At 43.9% G+C, this 21,701-nt stretch overlaps 1 protein-coding gene across 7 annotated transcripts in view; it reads right to left on the bottom strand.

Annotated features, from left to right (window-relative positions):
- The window catches only part of vir (VIR_N domain-containing protein), a 228,572-nt gene that overhangs the window by 196,068 nt on the left and 10,803 nt on the right, over window positions 1–21,701 (bottom strand). For all 7 annotated transcript variants that reach the window (XM_084588113.1, XM_084588114.1, XM_084588112.1 and 4 more), the window contains exons 3-5: window positions 20,984–21,070; window positions 19,125–19,170; window positions 2,289–2,427 (exon numbers count right to left, since the gene is read on the bottom strand). In XM_084588113.1, coding sequence (XP_084444239.1) covers window positions 2,289–2,427; window positions 19,125–19,170; window positions 20,984–21,070 — 272 coding nt within the window. The remainder of the gene's footprint in view (window positions 1–2,288; window positions 2,428–19,124; window positions 19,171–20,983; window positions 21,071–21,701) is intronic.

Below are 21,701 nucleotides of genomic sequence, written 5' to 3' on the forward strand. Positions count from 1 at the left end.
CAATGTGCCAACTACAGTGACATTTACCTCAGGCACGCCCTTCTCAAGGAAGAACTAAAATAAAACAAGATAACAGCTAAAAAGCACATTTGCTCTGCTAACTGACACCTAAGAGCAAGAAACATTCAAGTAGGCCATCAGCTTTAAGGCATGCAACACTGACCTGCTAAGATACCACATCAGTGAGAAGAATACGCAGCCTGCGGCACCACACTCTAGACAGGGCTAGTACAGCAGCAAATAGCAAAAGGCTAAGGGTGCTCTCAACCATGAATTTTTTGTCACTAAGAATATACAGACTTGCTCCATCAAAGCAAGAGGAATCGGCAACAAGAAACACTTTGTGTAATAGCAAAGGTAGGACAGAAATTGTCAAAGCAAAAGCAAAAAAACTAGCCACGGAAGGTAGCACTTTATTTACCTCCTCCATTTATTAGAATGCTTCATTCCGTTAATATCTGCCCAAGGTTAATGCACAGTACACCACAACATCAAGACAGGCGATTTGCTGGATAAAATGTCCATCATGCACAGTGTAGCATTTTTTTAGACACTTGGACAAACCTTAATCATATTCTGATGCAGTGCCTACCTAATAAAAATGTGCACTTAGAAACTTTTTGCTGAGAAGCATATCTTATCACACTGCAATGCAACAAAAACTTTGCAACATTTGCAAACCAGTAACTTCCAGGTCACTGACAAACATAAAAATTCATGATGAATGTGAGCGCTACACAGGAGGGATCACACATGAAGTAACGTTTAGCCCTCAGTTGTGTAACATGCCACTCGCATAAACCAAGCAATGAAAACAGCTACAGTCAAACCTCATTGTAACGAACACATTTAAAAACTGCAAAACCGTTAGATACAGCCGAAATTTGCAATATAAAATTTCATCAAAAACACGACTAAGAGCAGTGTGGTTTACTCAGTAAAGGAGTGGCAGCTTAAGCAATTTTTACTAAATAAATGGGGAGACCTGCCCCAAAGATGCAATTCAGGGGGGGTCGCAACAAAGTTGGCTTCTTCTCATGGAACGGTCAGTGTGCAATCAAACAACCCAAGCACTAGTTAGGATTGCTTCTCCACATTACAGATGTGTCCGGTGGAGAACGGCATTCAAGAAGAAAACATTATTGCCATTGATTACTGCAAGGCTGCAATCAGCTGTGCCAATACTTCTGGGCATTTTTGACAGGTTCAAGAGGTGTAGCACAGGCTGACTACCTAGCTTGTAATAATCGGCGTCGCTCTATCTTACACAGCGATATTGGCAAGAGTGAGATATAAAAACACAGTGCAAAATAAAAGTGCGAACCTTGGTGTCAACACTGCCGCCCACCATCACCCACTTGTGCAGTGTGGTGATGCCTGTTCTTACCATTCAAGCGTGTGTCGCTTGGCTCTGGTGAGTTCAATATACTCGTTTTAGAGCCAACTGTGTTATAAAGTGAAAATTACAGATAAATAATATTATAATCTTCACATTCATTAAATCAAGGTTTGACTGTAATGCCTGTATGATGCCTTCACTACAGACCAAGATTATCATTAAATTTGAACACCTAACTACTAATGCTACTGACAAAAAAAGGCTGCTGCTTTCTAACTGACTACAGGGTTTTAATTTACAGCTATACCTTAAATAAAAGATCCAGGACAATTACATACACTGCCGACTTGTTTCCAATGGCTGAAGTTCAAGGTCTCTTGTTATTTGTTTATTTATTTATTCCTCAAAGGTTTGGGGCATTACATGAGGGGCGGCTGCAAAACGCAATTTAACTTGAATATAGACGATCTTCGATGGTGGTTTTGAAGTTCGTCTAGACACCATTCACTGAATTTCATGCACAGTGAGATGCATTTTCTAACAAGAGAAATTTTTTCAAAGAGGCTGTTCACCTTAGTATTAGTAGTAGCAGTACAAAATAGGTGTGTTGCAGTGCAGCAGCCATTCAGGATATACTAATGTATCAAGCTCCACTTAGTCCCGTTTGTCTACTAATATATGAGTAGCTACTTAAGCTATCTGTTATGTCACACAAGTAGTGCACATAAGCAATGACGGAGGGCTTCTCTCTGTTTCTGTTTCAACAATGTATGAAAGATCTGCAGCATGGCGAAATGGTCCAATGAGATCTTCAGCAGCTTACTGAGCAGCGTAGAACAGTAACAGAAATTCCCCTCCATGTCACTAACTAGGCAACAAAGACAAGAAAAAGAAAAATTGGAATGCTCAACTGCCATTGATAACGTTGGGGCAACCCAAAAGGACTCACTCTTCGATGGCAAGGATGGCTGGGGTGGAGGTGGCGGTGGAGGTGACGGAGGTTCCCTAACAACCTTGTTGATGATGCCATATACAGCTAATGTGATAGCACTATACCAGCCACGCAAAACTAGACCGTCAGTTGGAATCTGTAAGAAAATATGCACACATCAAAATGAAGATCTCAATGATTTAAAATGTGACAGACAAGGTCTAAGCCAGAGTTTGTGACAATAAGATGTAAAATATATTAGCACAAGCCATCAACAGATAAACTAGCTTGTAACTCTGAAAAGAAATAAAGCATGCAACAAATCAGCTAAGTGAAACAGACAAATGAACAGCAATTGCATTTTAAAATAACCTTTCCGGAAATGCTAGTTCATACACTACACTTTCAAGTTAATACAAAACGCATAATTGACATCACTGTGAATAGACACCATTTTAGAAAAAAGAAACGGCATGGATTGTCTCCCAGACATGAGGGTCAATGGCTTTGCATGTCACTGAATAACTCTTGCAAACTTTCAAACAAATGTTGATTTCTGAGCTAGGATACACCAAAACACACTGGCTGCAACATATATGCCAACTTCTAGCCTAGTGAAAGGACACCAAGGATAACTCCATCCAATTTAGCTTTAATAAAATGCTATTCTGTGAATCTTTCCAACTATATGCTGGCATTTTTCTGGCAACAAAATAGGCATTTATTGGCAAGAGAACTTGGCTTGGTAATTTCTGACCACTCATTCACTCATGACGTCAAGATAGAAAGAATTCGAAGATCAGCACTTGGAGCCAACTAATAATGCAGCCTAGCCTGAGAGATCTCTGTGAAAAAGACTGCCACTGTGCACCAACATTTGCTTTCCAATTTTTCCTCAGTGTCTCTTTAACCACGCCCATCTTGGGCAATAACAGCAGTGTTAATGACAGACACCAAAAATGCAAATGGTGAACAAAGCATTCCTTTTATAACTAAGTGCATGACAATAACAACAAAAAAGAAACAGAGTTTTTATAAAGTGACACCAAAGCTTTATGGCATGCCACAGTGAAAGTCTCCCAATGAAACCCAACCAACAAGCCTTCCTTGGCAAGACTGGTGCCCTTAGGGGGGTATGTAAAAATTCCTGGCTGATGCCACAGGTGCAACCTGCTTTCAAAAACACCAATAGAGCATGCAAAATGGGAAGTGTACACTTGCAGCTGCCACCTTTACATGTCGTTAACATGAACTCCACATGCGTGGCACAAACAAGAAGTATGTTTTCAATCAGCAGAGCTTGGAAAATGACACAGGAAGAGAAGTGCACATGTGCAACGCACAATGTGCCCACTACACAGGAAAGGAGAGGGAACTGTTCTTTGCAGGGTGTCTATCATTCCAAGCGTTATTTTATTACTTTTTAAGCTGCCCACATGCACAGCGGCTGTCGTGACACAGAGAAAGCTTTTGACATAATCGCACATACACCCTCCGACATACATTTAGGCTAAAGCCTTCAGAATGGCCGTGTGTGCTACAGTGACAAAAGTTTTGTCAGCATCTACCCCAAGGATGATACACGTGGCTATTACCGAGCCTGATATCAGAATGTCAGTTTGAATCTGCCAGATAATATCCTAGGTGGATAGGCCTGGTCTAAAGCCTATGACTGTGTGCAGAAAGATCAATTTGTCCTCCATATAGACATTTAGCCAGTTTAGGATTATGTGCGCCATGGCTCCAGGATCATACCTAAGCACAAAGAGAGTGAGATGGGTCTGAGGTTGCTAATGTCCAATTGTTTTGCTTGGTTTGGGAATGAAAACCATCTTTGCATGTCTTCCTCTACCTGACAAGCCCTATTTCACCTTCCTCTCATACCTCATTAAAGAATTTTGTAATGACCATGATCGAATGATTATTATGTTTCGTAGGGCCCTGATGGTAATGCCATCATCACTGGCTGCAGCGATACACTTGATGCTGTTCATGACCACCTCAGTCTCTGCTTCCATGATGCAGTCCAACTTGGATATATCGAACTTGAAGGGGATCCCAATATTGTTCGATAAGTCGATAATATGACATACAAAACATGATAACAGGCAAGTCTCTCTGCAACCTAAAAGTGTGAATATATGGTGCATCCACACTAGCAATACAGTTCCTGCAGCAACATGCTGCTTGCCAACATACTGGCAGCACACCACTCACTTCGAGTGGGCTAACTCGCAAAGTGCAAGCGCGCACTACACGCGGCCTCACATCCGTGGATCAGATCGGAGTGCCGGAGCTCGTGCTGCTCTCGTCTAGCGCCTCACGGCATAAGTGTCATTGGAGTTGCGGCTCGCATCAAAGCTGCAGCGGACCATGCTTTGAAAAAAGCCATCACCAATCATAAGAGGTCTAATTTTTTACTGGTACATGCTAAATGCAATAATAACTCAATTATTACTGCATTTAGAGTGCACCAGTTATTTACAGTTGATTTCTTGTTGCCTCTAACAGCAAAGCAGGCCATGCGAAGCCACTGCAACTCTTTGGTCAAATACACTGGCTTCACCCACGATAACCAGTGCACCACACACTGCCTTTTCCTCATGACAGCAACGTTGCGCTAAAAAATTAAGCCAAACAGAAGCCCACTTAGCAAACTCGACGTTCCCCTCGTCACATGGTTTAACAGCGTTAGTGCTGCCAGCAGCTGCTCAAGGGCACTCTGCTTGGCTCCATGCACACAAAGTAATTGTGGGAACACATTAGGAGAAGCTCCCCTTGCAGGTGCATGGTGTGCAGTTCAATATGTATATTGGATGTTCAGTTAACAGCAGTCTAATAAATGCAAGCAACACCGCTTCACTTTTGCATGGTATCTTTAAGCAGATAATCTGACCAGGGGTGGAAGCAGGCTCTGGTATGTTGGAGCAGCTCGGGGAGCAGTAATAATGCTATTTCAGAGCAGCTTTGGAGCAATAAAACAAGTTTTGGAGCACTCGAGTTATGTTTTGGAGCATGTTTCTAAGGTCAAATACCTTCATTATTTGCAATTTTATATTCCTGACATATAAAGCAAACAATTCGGTTCCTTTTTATTCAAAGTTCAATGCTTTGTTGACTATGCATGCATCTCTGACAAGACAAATCGCAAAAACGTATAAACGTCTAAAATAGCAGCTGACCCGAGCAACGATTCGAAAGAGACTAGTAGCAAACGCAATACTTGCCCGTCCACTTCATAATTGAACACAAAGTCTGACTGAAAAATTCTGACTTTTGTTTACTTGGCTTGACAAGAAAAATGTAGAGTCTGCCACTCGGATGTGCTCAAGCACTGCCACTAGTCTGGAATCCACATCAATGAGCAGCACATTTCCATTCTCTATCTCATTCATATCACTTCCAATCCCATGCCTGAGTCGATAAATTCCTGGTCAGTTGTGTTCCCAAGCAGGATAGACGGCACTCAAGGGTAGTCATTTCCTTATTCAGCCAATGGCTCCTTATGTTTTTTCCTTGAAAGACAATGGCATTTCCTCAATTTTAGCATGTTGGCGATAAGCCCTGTACGGCTTTCCAACCCCCTTGAGAAGGTTTCTAGTGATTGGCAACTTCGGTGCGTCAGCCCCGAAACGATTTAAGTATGCTTTTGTTTCACGTAGGCTTTACACAATTGTTATTGATGAACAGGCTCAATGGTGGAGTACCTTCCTGTCTTCACAGCAGAAGCACTAGAACTTGTAGTTTTATGCAACCGGACAGATTTCCTAATGGCTCGTGGAAATTTGCAGTAACTTGTGGGAAACCATCACCCACCGTTCCCTTTCGGCTTGGGAACTCGAGCCGGGCAAACGTATCTTCACGGTACTCCGCAGTCGCCGGCGAGGCGAAACTTTGCATGACTTTTCCCACCTGGTTGCCCTGTCTGGCCTTGGAGATTATCGCCTGCACTAGCGTAGGCGAACATTCACCCACAGCCCTGCTGGTGAGTCAGATGACCCAAATTCATTAGCGCATTTTATTGCTAGCTGGTGTTGTTGTTATTGCAGCAATAAATGCCTGTTTGCAGTCAACACGTGTTGTTTCTTTGTTCCCAAGAGCACGGCTCGCAGTGGTCGGCGCGCGCTCGGTAACGCATGTAATCACTGGGTGGCGTCAACGGGAGGACTGTCAGCCGCGATTAAGCAGGGAAAACGCATTTATTCCCCTATTGCAACCCCACAAACTGCATCACCTCTCTCCACAGGCGATCGAAAAGGCTGGGAGTGTTGTAGGCAGTAGCCACATCTAGTGGCTAAGCCAGTTAGCTCAGCTGCGCTGCTGCGTGTTCACGCTACCCTCACTGCGGCTGGCAAGTGTCTTGTGCTCGTGCCAGTGTTCACCTGGAATAAACATGTCCTATTGGCATCTCAACATGGTTTGTTGTGCTAGTTTGTGCTATTTGATCTCATGTTTGTGCTAGTGCGCTGCTTTTTTTCCTAGAATAGTGTCCGAAGTGGGATGCCTGACGTGCTGTCCACCTGAAGCAACTTTGTTGATGGTCAGCGTTTCAGGGGTGAAGCTCCGCTTGCTGCTGACGTACGCTTTCAATCTGCCTGATGGACGCAAGCGCCTTCTGAAGAGTAAGATCAGCATCAAGTTGTAGTCTGACTGACAATTTCTGATCTTGAATGCTGATGACCAGTCTGTCTCGAAACAATTCCTCTCGGAGGGTGCCAAAGCATGTGAAGCACAGTTACAAAGCCTTCCACTGATTCGCCGCCGTGTTGGTCCCTCATGTTGAAGCGTGCATGCTCATAGATGGCGTTTCGCCGCGGTATGAAGTAGCTGTCGAACTGCTTCAAGACGAGTTCTAAGTTCTGTGCGTTCTCATCAAAGAGTTGAAAGGTTTTGAAGACGTCTTCGGCCTGGTTGCCAATCAAGTAGAGAAGCGTGACGACTTGGTGAGACCCTGACTTGTCGCAGAGACCGGAAGCCATGCAGAAACGCTCGAACTGCTTCCTCCATTTCATCCTGTCGACAGCTGTCATGAAGAAGAAGGCCTCGGGAGGTTGCATGGCAAAGGACGCCACGTTCCGGCCGCTAGTCCAGGCCATAGATGCTGCTGAGGTTTCTAGCTTCTAGAGATTGGCAGTTTAAGCATGCAAAGGTGGAAGAACAGGCTAGCTGGTAGTTCATCCAAGCTTTGCTGCAGAGTGAATGCCCCGGCTGTGCAAGAACCAGCCTGCCCTGTTAGCACCAGGCACCTTTCGTTTCCTGCGAAGTTGGTGTGGTTTATAAAATTGCTCTGAGCTGTGGCAAGGCCTATGTGGGGCAAACCAGGTGTTCTCAATGAATGTGTTATGGAGCATTGGCTCCCTCTTTTTAATCGCCTTTCCATTTTTTTCCTAGCTTTGTTATCTCCCGTCTTTTCAACTTTTGTTATGTTATCTTTCTGACACGTGCAAACTCAGCAGCTGTTGTCAATGCTTTCCCGCCCACTTTTCAAATATATGTATTGTGTCGCTCTGCAATAAAATAACCAGTTGAAGTCAGCGCTGTGTTGTCGTCTCTTCCTTTGTCCAGCAGTTTATCAAGCCAATTTCCCCTCCAGGTGTGTCTCCTGGAGTATAACGATGTCCAGTTTTTAGCCCTGGTTCTGTATTATGAACTAAAGGGTCCTTCACTTGGAGCCAGAGCCCTAAGCATTCCCTACCATACCACTAGAGAACCAACCATCATTTTTCTTATAGGATTTGACACGCACAGATGTGGTGATTGTTGACTTTCGGGAGTGTTTTTTGTTGCCCTAGACTGGGGTTGGTTCCGTGGCGTCTAGTGACAATGTCCACAAAGTGCTGGCATACGTACTTCGCATTTGGCTAACTTAGCTAAAACAGCTGCAATTTTTTTTCCCGACACGTACGACACTTTGCACGTCTGTCCCCATCTACTTCTGCAATAATCCTACCAATAGCATTCTTATGGCCTCCACTCAGTATGCAGCCCACATATTGTCGGTTCTGTGATCGCTAGCGACGCGGCACACACAGAGTGAAGTTTTGGGCGGTGTGCGACTCACATATCATCAGCTCCACGATCACTAGTTACACTGAAAGCAGAGGGGCAGTTTGCAGTGATATGCACAACACCGACATTGTGGTCTTCGTGTTCTACTTGCCATGAGTAGTGAGTAGTCGCTTTGCAACTACTAATAAATCCCCTCGGCCATAAACGAATCTGCATAAATGCATTTTTCATGTTACTGCATATGGATTTTGTTCATTTCGATGATATGATGATATGAAACTACAGATACAAATTTTTTCTCACAACCCTGCGAGGTTCGTATTGCCAAAATTCTAAAGCACATGAAGTTTAGAATATTCACACACCCCTATTCATAAGTACAATGTCTGAGTGCATGGGCTTTTCACACGATCCTATTCATATAATGCACTAAAATATTGCTATAATATTTCAGAAGAATCTAAGCTCTCAGCCTTTTAAGTTAAAGCAGAGGTTATTTCCCCTAAAATATGTTTGAAGGTGTCATGGCATTAGCTACAAGGATATAGCAAAAATGTGTGTTTCCAAGCAGAGGCAGACAAGAAAATCAATGAAAGCCTAGCTCACTACAGCTCACTGTTCGACCTGAACAATCAGAAACAGCGACATTCAACTAAATCTTTTTAAAGAACCATAGCATTCATTCTCAATCTGAGAACTAAACATGTTTCAGAGCAAAGTTGGACGTGAATTAACGATGCTACTCCACAGACTAACAGAGCAAAGCTGGACACGCCTCAACCATACTACAATCAGAAACAGTGACATTCAACTAAACCTTTTCAGAGAACATGGCGCTCATTCTTAATTTGGGAACTAAATATGTCTTAGAACAAAGTTGGACATGTCTTAACCATGCTACTCCTTGGATTAACTTTTAACTTTTTTATTTACAACGTGCCCATTGTTGACACTTGCTTCATATTGTCATTCATTTGAAACCACACAGGAGAGAATCCATCATATGCTAGAAGGTCGCGGGAGCATTGCCGAGGCCAAAAGGCATAACTATGAATTGGTACAGGCCATCAGGGGTAACAAAGGCAGTTTTTTCACGATCACGTTCATCTATCGCTATTTGCCAGTATTCTGAACGCAGATCAATTTGAAGAGAAATAGCCTGCTCCATGTAGGCAGTCCAGTGCATTGTCTACTCGGGGCAGAGGGTAAACGTCTTTCTTGATGATCGCATTCAGGTGGCTGTAATCAACACAGAGCCTTCCTTTTTCACTAAGACGACAGGTGATGCCCACGGACTGCTGGAGGGCTCGATTATGTTGTCCGCCAGCATCTTGTCAACTTCAGTTTGTATGATTCAGCGTTCAGAAAAGATACACGGTATGACCGGCGGTGGATCGGGCTAGCATCGCCGGTGTTAATGCATTGTGTCACAATGGAAGTTTGACCGAGAGGGCAGTTTCCGAAATCGAAGATGTCCTTGTAGAAATCCAAGAGTTGTGAGAAGGTGCGGGCGTGGTCTGGTGGCAGATCCGTAGCAATCATTGCAGAAGTGAGGTCGGAATGGGAAGTGGCCGAGAGTGGGGCTGCACAATGACCAGGTTGGAGCTCAGGCGGGACAGCAGAAGGTGTGCACTCGGCGAGGGGAAACAGGTTAGCGAGTACGATGCCTTGGGGCAAGACTTGGGCAGGGACGCTGAAACGTCGGAAGCTAGGTGCGATTGGCGGTGACTGTGACGACGGTGTGAGGAAGGATGACATTGGGCTGAAAGGAACAAACACTGAAATTTAGATCTCACATTTTTTTTCGCCGCAATGGAAATATTCATGCCTAAAATGCTCGAATCCATAGCGTGTTGTGTTTTATGGCACATAAGCATCTAAGGCTATCATGGGCCAAACACACGGTGAGATCTGCTGTCCATGCAGCAGATCTATTAAATATGGTTAAAAATCTCATAATTTGTTAAGAAGGTTGGCATCTTTTAAGAACATAAACCGCATGATATATTAACGAGCATTTTCTCCGATGAGTAAGCTAGGGTGAAGAGGAATATATTCTGAATAAAATATTGGAAAATGTTCCTTTCTTAGTCGTTCTAGCTTTGTGCAAGAACACAAAATATGATTAATTGTGACTGTTTGTCCGCAAAGCTCGCATGTTGGTATTTCCTCTTTTCTAAGGATATAACTATGTGTAAGGTGTGTATGTCCAATACAGAGACTACATAAAATGACTTCAGTGAATCACTCCTGGTGTGTGTGCATGACTACCATTCAGATATGACAGGTTTTACTAGGTGTAGTTTATTATTTTCTTCATTATTCCATTTAGACTGCCATCTATCTTTCAGCCTAGACTGCATTAATTTGACTGCTTCTTTGTAGAAAACGTGCACTTTCTTAATTTCTATATGTCAAGCTTTGTGCAGCGCATATATCAGTGCTTTCATTTCCATCAATTCCTATGTGACTCAGAACCCAGCAAAGCATTACAGTATGTCCCTGGGTTGTGGCTGTTTTTATGCTTTGTATGATGTCACCAATAAGCGATTTGCCTGCATTTTTATGATTATATGCTGTTAGTATGCTCAAAGAATCAGTGTAAATGACACTTTCTCTATGTTTTCATTTTTAATTTCTTCTGGGGCCATAAGGACTGCATAACACTCGGCAGTGAAAATGGATGCACACTGTGGTAGTCGTACTGTTCTATTCCAATTGTTTTGGACCACTGCGCTTCTAACATACTGTGCAGATTTTGAACCATCTGTAAGAATGCCACGCATTCTCTGTACTTTTCACTTAGTGCTAAAAATTCCTGCAATATGCGTTCATGTGGTGTTTTTTCTGAAATTGATTTAATGTGAAGTCACATACAGATGGCAGACAGTACCATGGTGCAAGTGGACCAGGTTTTCGGGTAATATTAGGTAATGAGTCTATTAAGCCTAAATCTTCACATTTCTCTACAAAGCGGAGCAGAAGTGGTTTTATTTTTTGAGGTTTGTTTGTGAACAGTGTTCAAGACTGGCACTTTTAACTATTGGGTAACAGATATGGTTTGGCAGCGAACGGATCTTTAGAATCTATGAGCACGTGAGCATGTTTCTTCGGTTTGTAAGTGATGGTTCATTGGTGATGGTTCATTGGTGATGGTTCATTGGTGATGGTTCATTGGACTGGACCTACATATATGCTGTTTATGGGGGATGTCCTGTATGCATCAGTTGAAATATGCAAGCCTGAATCGTGTACGAAGTCCATTCGTTTCAAATATGAAGGCCTTGCAGATCTATATATTATGCAGCCATAATCTAAACATGAGCGCACCACAGAACGGTAAATTTGTAAAAGAGATGTTCTGTCAGATCCCCAGTGTTTATGTGAAAGGACTTTCAATATATTGAGAGATTTTGAAGCTTTCTTTTTCAGGTTGTTTATGTGCAGAAGGAATGAAAGCTTTCTGTCAAAAAGTTATCCCAAGAAATTGATGTTTGTGCTTTAAAGGTAGCTTAATATCATTAAGGTTGATCGTGGGCAGTCCTTGATGTGCAGTCCTCTTCTGAGAGAAAACAAAACAACTACCAACTTTTGAGTAGAAAACCTGAAGCCATTCGTATCTGCCCACGTTGCCAGTTTATTTACTGTGAGCTGTATTTGCCTCTCACATGTCGACACACTAGAGGATGTACATGCAATCTGAAGGTTGTCTACGTAGACGAAGTACATAACAGATTTTTGAATTATTTTTGCTATACTGTTAATTTTTACTATAAACAGAGTAGTACTTAAAGTACATCCTTGAGGAACACCATTTTCTTGTATGAAGGTTTTAGAAAGGGTAGAACCGAGACATACCTTAAATGAGCGTTGAGAAAGAGTCACTTATACATTTTAGCATCCTGCCGCAAATGCCAAGCTCTCCCAAATCGCGCAGGATCCCAAACCTCCACTTGGTGTCATAGGCTTTTTCGAGGTTCAAAAAGATGGCAAGGCAATGCTGTTTATGAATAAAGGCTTCTCAGATAGTATTTTCCAGTCGAACAAGGTGATCAATAGTTGAACATGTTTTTTTGTAGCTGCACTGATGGGTATCAAGAAGTTTCCGGGATTCAAGAACAAACATGAGCCTTATATTCACAATGGTTTCAAAAACTTTTGCAAGGCAGCTCGTCAAGGCTATTGGTCTATAACTACTTGGGGAGTCCGGGGACTTCCCAGGCTTTAAGAGTGGTACTATAAAGGCTGTCTTCCAGGCTTCTGGTATTATTCCAGATATCCAAATTTTATTAAAAATTTCAATAATGCATGTACTGACAATTGAGACAAATGAGCAAGCCCCCCCCCCCCCCCCATTTCATAATGTATTTCATCTGGTCATGTTGCAATTTGTTTTTAGCATATATAGTACTCTAGTTATTTCTTCGAGTGTTCATTTGTGCCTCCAGCTGTTGGGAGTCTGTTTTTCAGCTGCTATTTTATACTTTATAAAGGAATGTGTATGGTGTGCCGAACTAGAGACTGTAGCGAAATGTTCCCCCAATATTTGTTGCTGTTGCTGTTCAATGCTTTTCTTGTTGTGTGCTTCGTGTGGTTCGTTCAAAATTGTCCTTGTGCAGATATGTCCCCATGGCCCGTACCATGCTTCTCTCAAGCTCAGCTTGTTAGGCTTACAGTGCTATACGTAGCACTTCAGGCCTACGAGAAATCGGTGCGGTCATTTTGCACAAAGCGCACACAGGCAGAGATCACCGGCTTGATTGCGGGAAAATAAATTTGTCGTCCTCCTGGGCTCTTCTTGATGCGTAACAATTTTTGTTTCTTGTGTGCTAACGGCGCCGGTCATTTTTGCAAGCCGCATTTCATTTTGGGAGCATCAAGGCTTCGCAAATATGATGACGCCGCAGATTTTTGGGTGCCGCCGCACCTTATAATCGAATGTACTAAATTACAGGACCGAGAAATGTCACACTCGATTTAACGAAATAATTCACAGCTCCCCTCAACTTCGTTAAATCGAGTTTCAACTGTATTGTGCATGGATGCAAGCAGCACAGGGATCAACACATCACACCTCCACCACAAACTAGATGTAGCTTCTTATGGAGTAGGGCCAGTGAGCCTGGTCAGGTGCGCCCACACAGGGGCGACCAACTTTTACCTCCTTTTTTCCCACAGCCTATAGCAATACTAAAGCAATCGAAAGCATAGACGATGACACCACTCTGCACTTTTTTTTTTCTTTTAGAAACCTCTAAGACAATTAAAATACAGTCAAACTCACTTATAAGCCTGTTTTAACAATATATCAGATATAACAATGAGCAGCCGTTGCACCGTCAGGTTTTCCATGTGTTCTATGATAAAATAAACCGCTTATTACAATGGTGTCATATTATATTATCAGTATAGCAATCAAATATGGTCACTGAAAGTGAACAAAAACGCAGAAATGTGATGACCACAAAACCACGCATGTGCATGGAGACGTCGACAACGCCGATGCAGCAACAATAAAAAAAAAAAAGGAACAGAGCTTGTCGAGCCAATGCATTGATCGGATACACAAGGAAAGCTTGCATGCTGCGGAGACGCGAGAGAGGACTGATTGCTTCCTCATGCGAAGGAGGAGGGAAGGCGTAAGGCACTCCTAGGTACAGCCATTCTCAGAGAGAGCTTTGAGCACTCCCCCTCAATACTGCCCGCGGCCAAGGCAACTCGCGTCCTCTCTGCCTTTGCATAGTGGAGAAGTCCCAGGGCGTTTAGCAAACCACTATATTCAAAATCCCCGACTTTTCCAGGTTTTCCTCAGGTTTTCCCCGAGGTCCAATTCCCTGACGAGTGAAGAGGCTCAAAACTGTAGCTGCTGATGATAACCAACTCATGCATGACGAAAAGTATTTATTAATCATATTCTACAATTTACAACAGTGAAAAGGCTGTCATTATTGCTAATGGCCGTTAAGAACGTCAAAAGTTTAATGAAAATTGAAAGTGCACTGATGCCAGCCTCGGAGCACCCGACCACCATCCCGCAAACAGCTGAGCCAATCCAATCCAATCCAACATGGCTGTGCGCACGTTTTGCAGCACAGTGCCAATCACTGGCCGCTGCCAATGCGGTTATTCCTGCTTTTTGTAGCGTACTGCTCTCACGCAACACTTCCGCATATTTTCCCAAGTACCCACCTCATGTGCGTATTGGTCCTTCTATTGTGGCAGCACAGCCATGTGCTGGCGTCAAAGTAATAAATTGCGTGTCGCCTTGCGGAGCGGTGGCCGCGTGCTGGAGAGACAGCACAAAAAAAAAAAAAAATCTGCGTGAGTAATGTACCCACTTACTGTGCGCTAGCTTGAAATGAACATGCACTGCGAAATATATTGTTCCATTTTCCCTGACTTGGCAAAATATTTGATGGTTACCCTGACATTTCACTGATTTTTTTCCAATGCAGAAAATTTCCCTTACAATTCCCGGTTTTCCCGGTAGCTAGACCCCGAGTCCATTCTGAGGGTGCGCTGCACTATCCACACCTATTTGCTTTGTCCAGGGCCCCGCTACACAGTTGCATGTTTTGTGGCAGGCAGCATTCGTACACGTGTCTTTCTAGCGTGGTTCTCCTAGTGCACCATCATCGCTGCCACAATCTTGCTGGCCCTGGATTTTTCGTGAACAGCAATGAAGGATCCTCTTCAGGAAGCGCAACACAATCAGCGCAGAAAAGGAAGCGAACGGCAATACCAGTAGAAGTTAAGCGGAAAATTGTATGTGAGCACAAGAATGGTGTAAAGTGTGCAATTTGGGGCACAAGTACAGCCTGATGCAACCGACAGTATCTACAATCATCCGCAACGTGCTCAAGATTAAGAAGAAAAGCGATGCCAGTGCTGCCCGTGCAATGGACGACAACCGAAAAAGGGTTCAACACAGGGTATACAAAAACGTAGAACAGCAGTAGAAGTTAAGCGGAAAATTGTACGTGAGCACAAGAATGGTGTAAAGTGTGCAATTTGGGGCGCAAGTACAGCCTGATGCAACCGACAGTATCTACAATCATCCGCAACGTGCTCAAGATTAAGAAGAAAAGCGATGCCAGTGCTGCCCATGCAATGGACGACAACTGAAAAAGGGTTCAACACAGGGCATACAAAAACATAGAACAGGAGCTCTACCAGTGGTTCTTGAACGCCAGTGCAGTGAACCTGCCGATAAGTGGCCTGATTTTAGCATAGAAGGAGAAGCACTTCGCATACCTCCTACGCAACACCAATTTCCAGCCTGTTGGTTGTTGAATTCAACGGTTCAAGGAGAGAGATGGAATCATCTACAAGGCAGTTGTGGGAGACGCTAGGCAGAAGTGGCTTGAAAAAACACTGCCCTGCATCCGAAAAGCATACGCGGGCCGGGACTTGTACAATGGGGACGCGATTGGGCTGTTTTTCCCGATGCTCCTGTAAGGCGATCCCTGTAAGGGCGGCAAGCAAAAGCAAGTTGCGCGTAATCGTTTTCTTGTGTGCCAACATGGACAGCAGCGACAAGTGCCCCGCCTTCGTCATAGGGAAATCCAAGAATACCCTCTGTTTTCGTGGTGCCACGAGGATCCCGGTTCACTGTCATAACGGAAAAGCATGGAGGACGCGCAAACTTTTCTGCGAATGGCTGATCAAGTTCGATCAGCGGATGCAGCGCGAAGGCAGAAAGGTGGCATTGATGCTTAACAATGCACTGCACATCAAACAGCTCAGAAGCTTTCACATGTGGAACTCTTTTTCCTCCCACCTAACACAAGCTTGCAGCCTATGGATGCAGGCGTGATTGCATGCTTCAAGGCACTGTACCGCCGACGTGTTTTGCGCAGGCTTGTGCTGAACCTCGACATTTCTGTCCGAAAACACCGACCAGCGCCGGACTTGAACATCTCGCTCCTGATTTTAGTGCAGTTCATTTCTGCAGCATGAGCAGAAGTAAGCTCCTTCACCATCATGAGCTGCTTCAGAAAGGTGGGATTCACTGGGGATGCCGTTGACGCAGAAGGTCGCAAAGCTCCTGCCGACACAGCGTTGACTGAACTTTAGTCCACAGTGAGCGGTAGTGACGGCAGCGTGTCGAGATTAGAGGCATTTTAGTATGCCAACGATATGGTCGCGACAGAAAAGGCTTTTGTGGCAGCAGTCACTGGTGTAGAGGACGGTTACAGTAGTGACGACAACGATGAACCGGAACCTGCCCAGGATGCATCTCACTAGGAGGCTTTGAGAATGAGACTTTCTACGGGACCTTCCACAGCACTATGTTCAGCAGCTGGATGCACTGAAGACAGATGTCGGCCAGATTGTCGTGAAACAGACAACGCTTACAGATTACGGGTTCCTTCCCACTATGAAATAAAAAGTGTAAGCCATCTCGTCCTCATTAAATGTGTAGCTTGTAATGTTTTCTTCGCTTTTTTCGGCCTAACCCGGTTAAAATACCGTATATTGCCGCGTATAAGTCGACCTTTTTTTTATTTGAATGTCCTTCCAAAAATTGGGGAGTCGACTTATATTTGAGGTCGACGTATATGCGGAGTCTTAAAGTTGGCTTATATGCGGGGTCAAAAGTAATTTCGACCGAGTCGCGGATAATATCACGCCCCGTGCGCTCGTAATTTCATAAAAGTTCACAGACATAATGCGAAAGTGGATCTGCTAGAAAAAAAATGAATTTAATTGAGATATGCACCAAAGGTTTGCTTTAATACGATAGTAACTTGTTATCGACAAACCGTGGGCGTTACACGAAAAAGCGGCCAAAGCCGAGCGGGCTGGCAATGTTTGATACAAATGGGTCAGCTACAAATCCAATCCAATCCAAAATGACCACACGTGATCAGTCACATGAGCCGAGAAGCATTTTCGCGTATTGTGCAACGTTGTGCGCCTTTCACCATTTCTTCTCGTCGCACCGCCTGGACTCTAGCTGATGTGACAGCTAACAGCGCCGTATGTGGTTTGTGTCACTCGATGGACGCCTTGCAAGATGCCGCCACAACCTCGGCAACAGTACAGCTCTGCTTTCAAGCGGCAAGTCATGCTCTACGCCGAGTCGGAAAACAATGTCGAAGCAGGGCGGAAGTTGGCACCTCAGAAAAGTGCTTGAGAGGCTGGAGAAAACAAAGTAAGCTTTTTGCGTGTGCTGCTACACGTCGTTAATTTCGCGGGCCAAAGTCCGGACAATACCCTGCCGTTGAGGAGACGGTTCGAGATTGGGTTCACGACCAGAGAAGCAAGAGCCTGAGTGTTTGCTACAATGACATTGAAACAAAGGCACGTGCTGTGCTGTGCAGAAGATGTGCATCCCGCGTACCGAGTTTAAAGTGTCTAAGAAGTGAATGACGAATTTCATGAAGAGGAACGGCCTAAGCCTGAGGCGACGAACGACTGTATGCCTACGGTTGCCCGAAGCCTATGAAGAAAAACAGAGCGCCTTTCTGCGCTACATGAATGACATGCGGGCAACACAATCATTCTTGCTTGGTCAAATAGGCAACGGTGACCAGACTACAGTCTGGTTTGATATGCCTAGCAATAGGACCATGTCCGCAAAAGGGGAGCGCCAGGTCCGCCTGCTGACAACGGGCAACACGCACAACCGTTTCACGGTCATGTTATGCTGTATGGCAGATGGGCACAAGTTACCGCCATTCCTTCTGTTCAAGAGGAAAACGATCCCAACGAAGGAAAAGTTCCCGCCAAAAGTCATCCTGTTGGTGGATGAGAAGGGATTTTTTAATGACGAAATGGTCCTCGAATGGTTTCGTCTCGTGTGGTGCAGGTGTCCGGGGGCACTGCTGAAGCCCCGCAGCATGCTCCTGGACTCTTTCTGTGGCCACATAACAGACAGTGTGAAAAAAGCGGTGGCAGATGCGGGATGCGAGCTGGTCATCATTCCAGGCGGATTGACACCTATTCTTCAGCCACTGGATGTGGCGCTGAACAAGCCATTCAAAGACCGCATCGGTGCATTCTACAACGAGTGGCTCCAGCCTGCTATGCCTGGTATGGACTACCAACAGATATGGTCTCTGCGGCGTTCCCCACGTGCAGTACCTCGGCACCGCTTCTGACGACCAGTGGCAGAAGTAGCTCATAAGAGGATAATCGTGACTGTGTTCTCACAAGCGACGACAGATGTCTCGTGAATGAATAAATGTTTCTTTATGACTTGGCCTTCTGAAATACTTTTTGGGCAAGCTAGGACTGCAGGGTGCGGCAGCGTCGACCTAAATTATCGGTTATAGCAATGATATTTCCATGGCACTTCAATATTGTTATAAGTGGGTTTGACTGTATCTTGAGAAAGCCACATAAGATTTCTTTGCATCTTTTCTGCAACAGAAGACTACTTTTTAATACATTTTCCAGCTCCTGCACAACTTCTACAGGTCACCTATGCCAAGTACATCAAATGCTCAGAATGCTCAGTGGTAAGGGGATGCTCAAAGAAAGCACAGAGAAGTACTGGAAGGCCAATCAAAGTTTGCCGCCCTGATAACCAAACTTGCCCATGTGACCCAAATCCACAGGGGACAGAAGGGCAGCATGTTTTAGGAAGAAAACTGCTCCCATGAAGTTGCCAATGCTTACTAAGCTTTTGCCCTAAAAGTGTGCAAACAAGTGATGGGGAGTGCAAGGAGGCGCCCCTGTTGCAAAGGGCTCCTACAAAGTACTCTGAAAGTTACACATACCCAGTTTGGCCTTTTTTATATTATTTTGCTGTTTCTGCATCCTTCTATGGCAGGTGTAAAAATAACTTCCCTGAAAAAGAGCTTCTGCACAAAATAAAAGCAAGAAAGGAATGCTTACCTTCTTTGTCATGAATTGAATTTCAGCATTCTGCTTGTATTCAAAACTGAAAAGTGATTTAAGAAACCATTATTACAAACAAAACGCATGGAGTCGTGGTCTGGAAGGTTGCAATGATGGTCTATAGGGCTCATTTCAGCGCATGCTAATTTGTTTTGGAATGCCACTGATAGGCATCGACATTGAATGACTTATATTGTGAACACGCCCTGACGAAAGCATTTTACAGCTATGACCACTTGATAATAGGAGTAATTCCAGCTTTGTAACGAGAATAGCACCAATTTCCTCAGTACCACAAAGGCTACTACTGGCTGCAGATGTCGCCCCACGCTACAGTAAAATTCAATACATACTCCAAATTTAGTGCGCATGCTGTAGCTACCAGTAGCAAGCATTGCACACAAGAAATATATAGGGCTCATTTCAGCGCATGCTTATTTGTTTTGGAATGCCACTGATAGGCATCGACATTGAATGACTTATATTGTGAACACGCCCTGACGAAAGCATTTTACAGCTATGACCACTTGATAATAGGAGTAATTCCAGCTTTGTAACGAGAATAGCACCAATTTCCTCAGTACCACAAAGGCTACTACTGGCTGCAGATGTCGCCCCACGCTACAGTAAAATTCAGTACATACTCCAAATTTAGTGCGCATGCGGTAGCTACCAGTAGCAAGCATTGCACACAAGAAATCGCACGGGAAATATCCATTCACTTTCTTACAAAGTACCTGTACAGTCTTTGCAGCAGCGGTTGCCGATAAAAAATGTTGCCCTCAAAGGAAGTTCGCAATTTACATCAGTAAAAGTCACAGCTCCCTGGTGATGCACTATACAAAATAACTGGAGCCAAAATGCACACTAAAAACTGTCACAGCCTAGTCACGAAGGCTTTTGGTGTTAACTTTGGTTACACAAGAAATCTGAAGTAGCGCAGTCAAACAGTGACGACTAAAAGAATACAAAAACAACAAGCAGCTCTAGTCATGTCGTTTGCATAGTTATTCTTCGAGCCCTCTTTTAAAGCTGCTTCAAATATTATGATGTTAGTAACCAACTTGCCAACACGAAGATTATAAGGAACACACGATCTTAAGGAAAGTTGTACTGCAAGTTCATGCTGCCTTTGGCAGCACAGTTCGAGTGCTGCGCGAAAGACAGAAAATTTCAGACTTGGCAACTGCATTTTTTGTTCAACTACATGCACGTGTGGGCGTTATAACAACCTGTGGCTATGTCAGAAACAGTACTCGAAAGAGAACAGCAGACTAGAAGCAGTATGCGATGCAGCATAGAAATTGGGCAGCAGGCACCTCGTTCGTCGCAGCCACTACCACCTTTCAGGCAGTTCCAGAGGTAGCCACATAGCAGCGACAGCGTATGTGGAACTTGCGAATTGCCACATGGTTCAAAGGAAGCGGCAGGCACCAGAGAACAACAAAGGCATGATCCCAGCCAGATAAGGACTAGGAATAAAAGACGGATAACTCCGCCGATCACTTTTCAGCACAGTAGCGCAGTGTATGCAGACCGAATATACCTCATACTGAATATTACTACACATATCACAAAAAAAAAATTACACAAACTATGCACTTGTATGACAGGAGTCATCCATTCTTTATCCAAATCTTGGCACTATAGACATCACAAGCATCACTTGGTCCACCCAACTACTCTCAGCAAAATTCATGAATCTTACCTGCTTAAGAATTTTCATCTTTTTTTTTTGTTTCTTTTCACTGTCATTATATGCACCCCAAATTTTAACCAAAACAAGACAGTAAAACAATCTGTATATGGTGCCATCAATCCAGAAGTTTTCAACTGTAAAGAGAAGTTTTTATTACCTTCCAAGTTTTTCAAAGGTAGTTGCATTCCGCTTGCTTAAGTCGTTCACGAAAAACTCCACTTGAAATTCTGAAGGATTGGTGGCCCTGCAAAAGAAATAATACACATGTATTTACTGAAGTGGCAATGCTTCATCGTTAACAATATACACTAACCAGGGAATTTATCTGCTAAATCTATTAAGAATTCCTCCAGCTTGTCTGCATCCAACTTTTACGCACAGGTCTGTATCATGTAGCAGCAAAACAGACAGTGGTACATGCAAGGTTAAGTGGCACTTGCTTAGCTCAAGCAACACAAATGGAAAAGTGGGTCTGACTTGCTGCATGGATCAGTATAACCATCAGCTGAGAAGAGATGAAACTAACAATACAAGGAGCTCAGCAAAAAGCTGAAAAGGCGTTTTGAAAACTATGCTCCAATTGAGTCACTTAAAACAAAGCATAGTAAACATGCATAGCAAAAAACTAATACTTAGAAGTTCGATGCGTGCGAATACTCAAATAACCGAATATGAACTGAATTTGAGGAGTGTGTGATGAGGGGCTAGTTGGTAAGGCATTATACTGAAGACATAAAACTATGCAGGAGACAGGACACAGAAAAGAGGCAGACAGGACGAGTCTCCAGCGTAGCTTTATGTCTCCAGTATATGAACTGAACAACAAGTTCTCAAATGATTCAATTCGTGAATTGAATACCTAGTATGTATTCGGA

The sequence above is a fragment of the Amblyomma maculatum genome, chromosome 1 (assembly GCF_055883805.1).
Source record: "Amblyomma maculatum isolate TAMU_Amacu chromosome 1, ASM5588380v1, whole genome shotgun sequence".
Taxonomy (NCBI): domain Eukaryota; kingdom Metazoa; phylum Arthropoda; class Arachnida; order Ixodida; family Ixodidae; genus Amblyomma; species Amblyomma maculatum.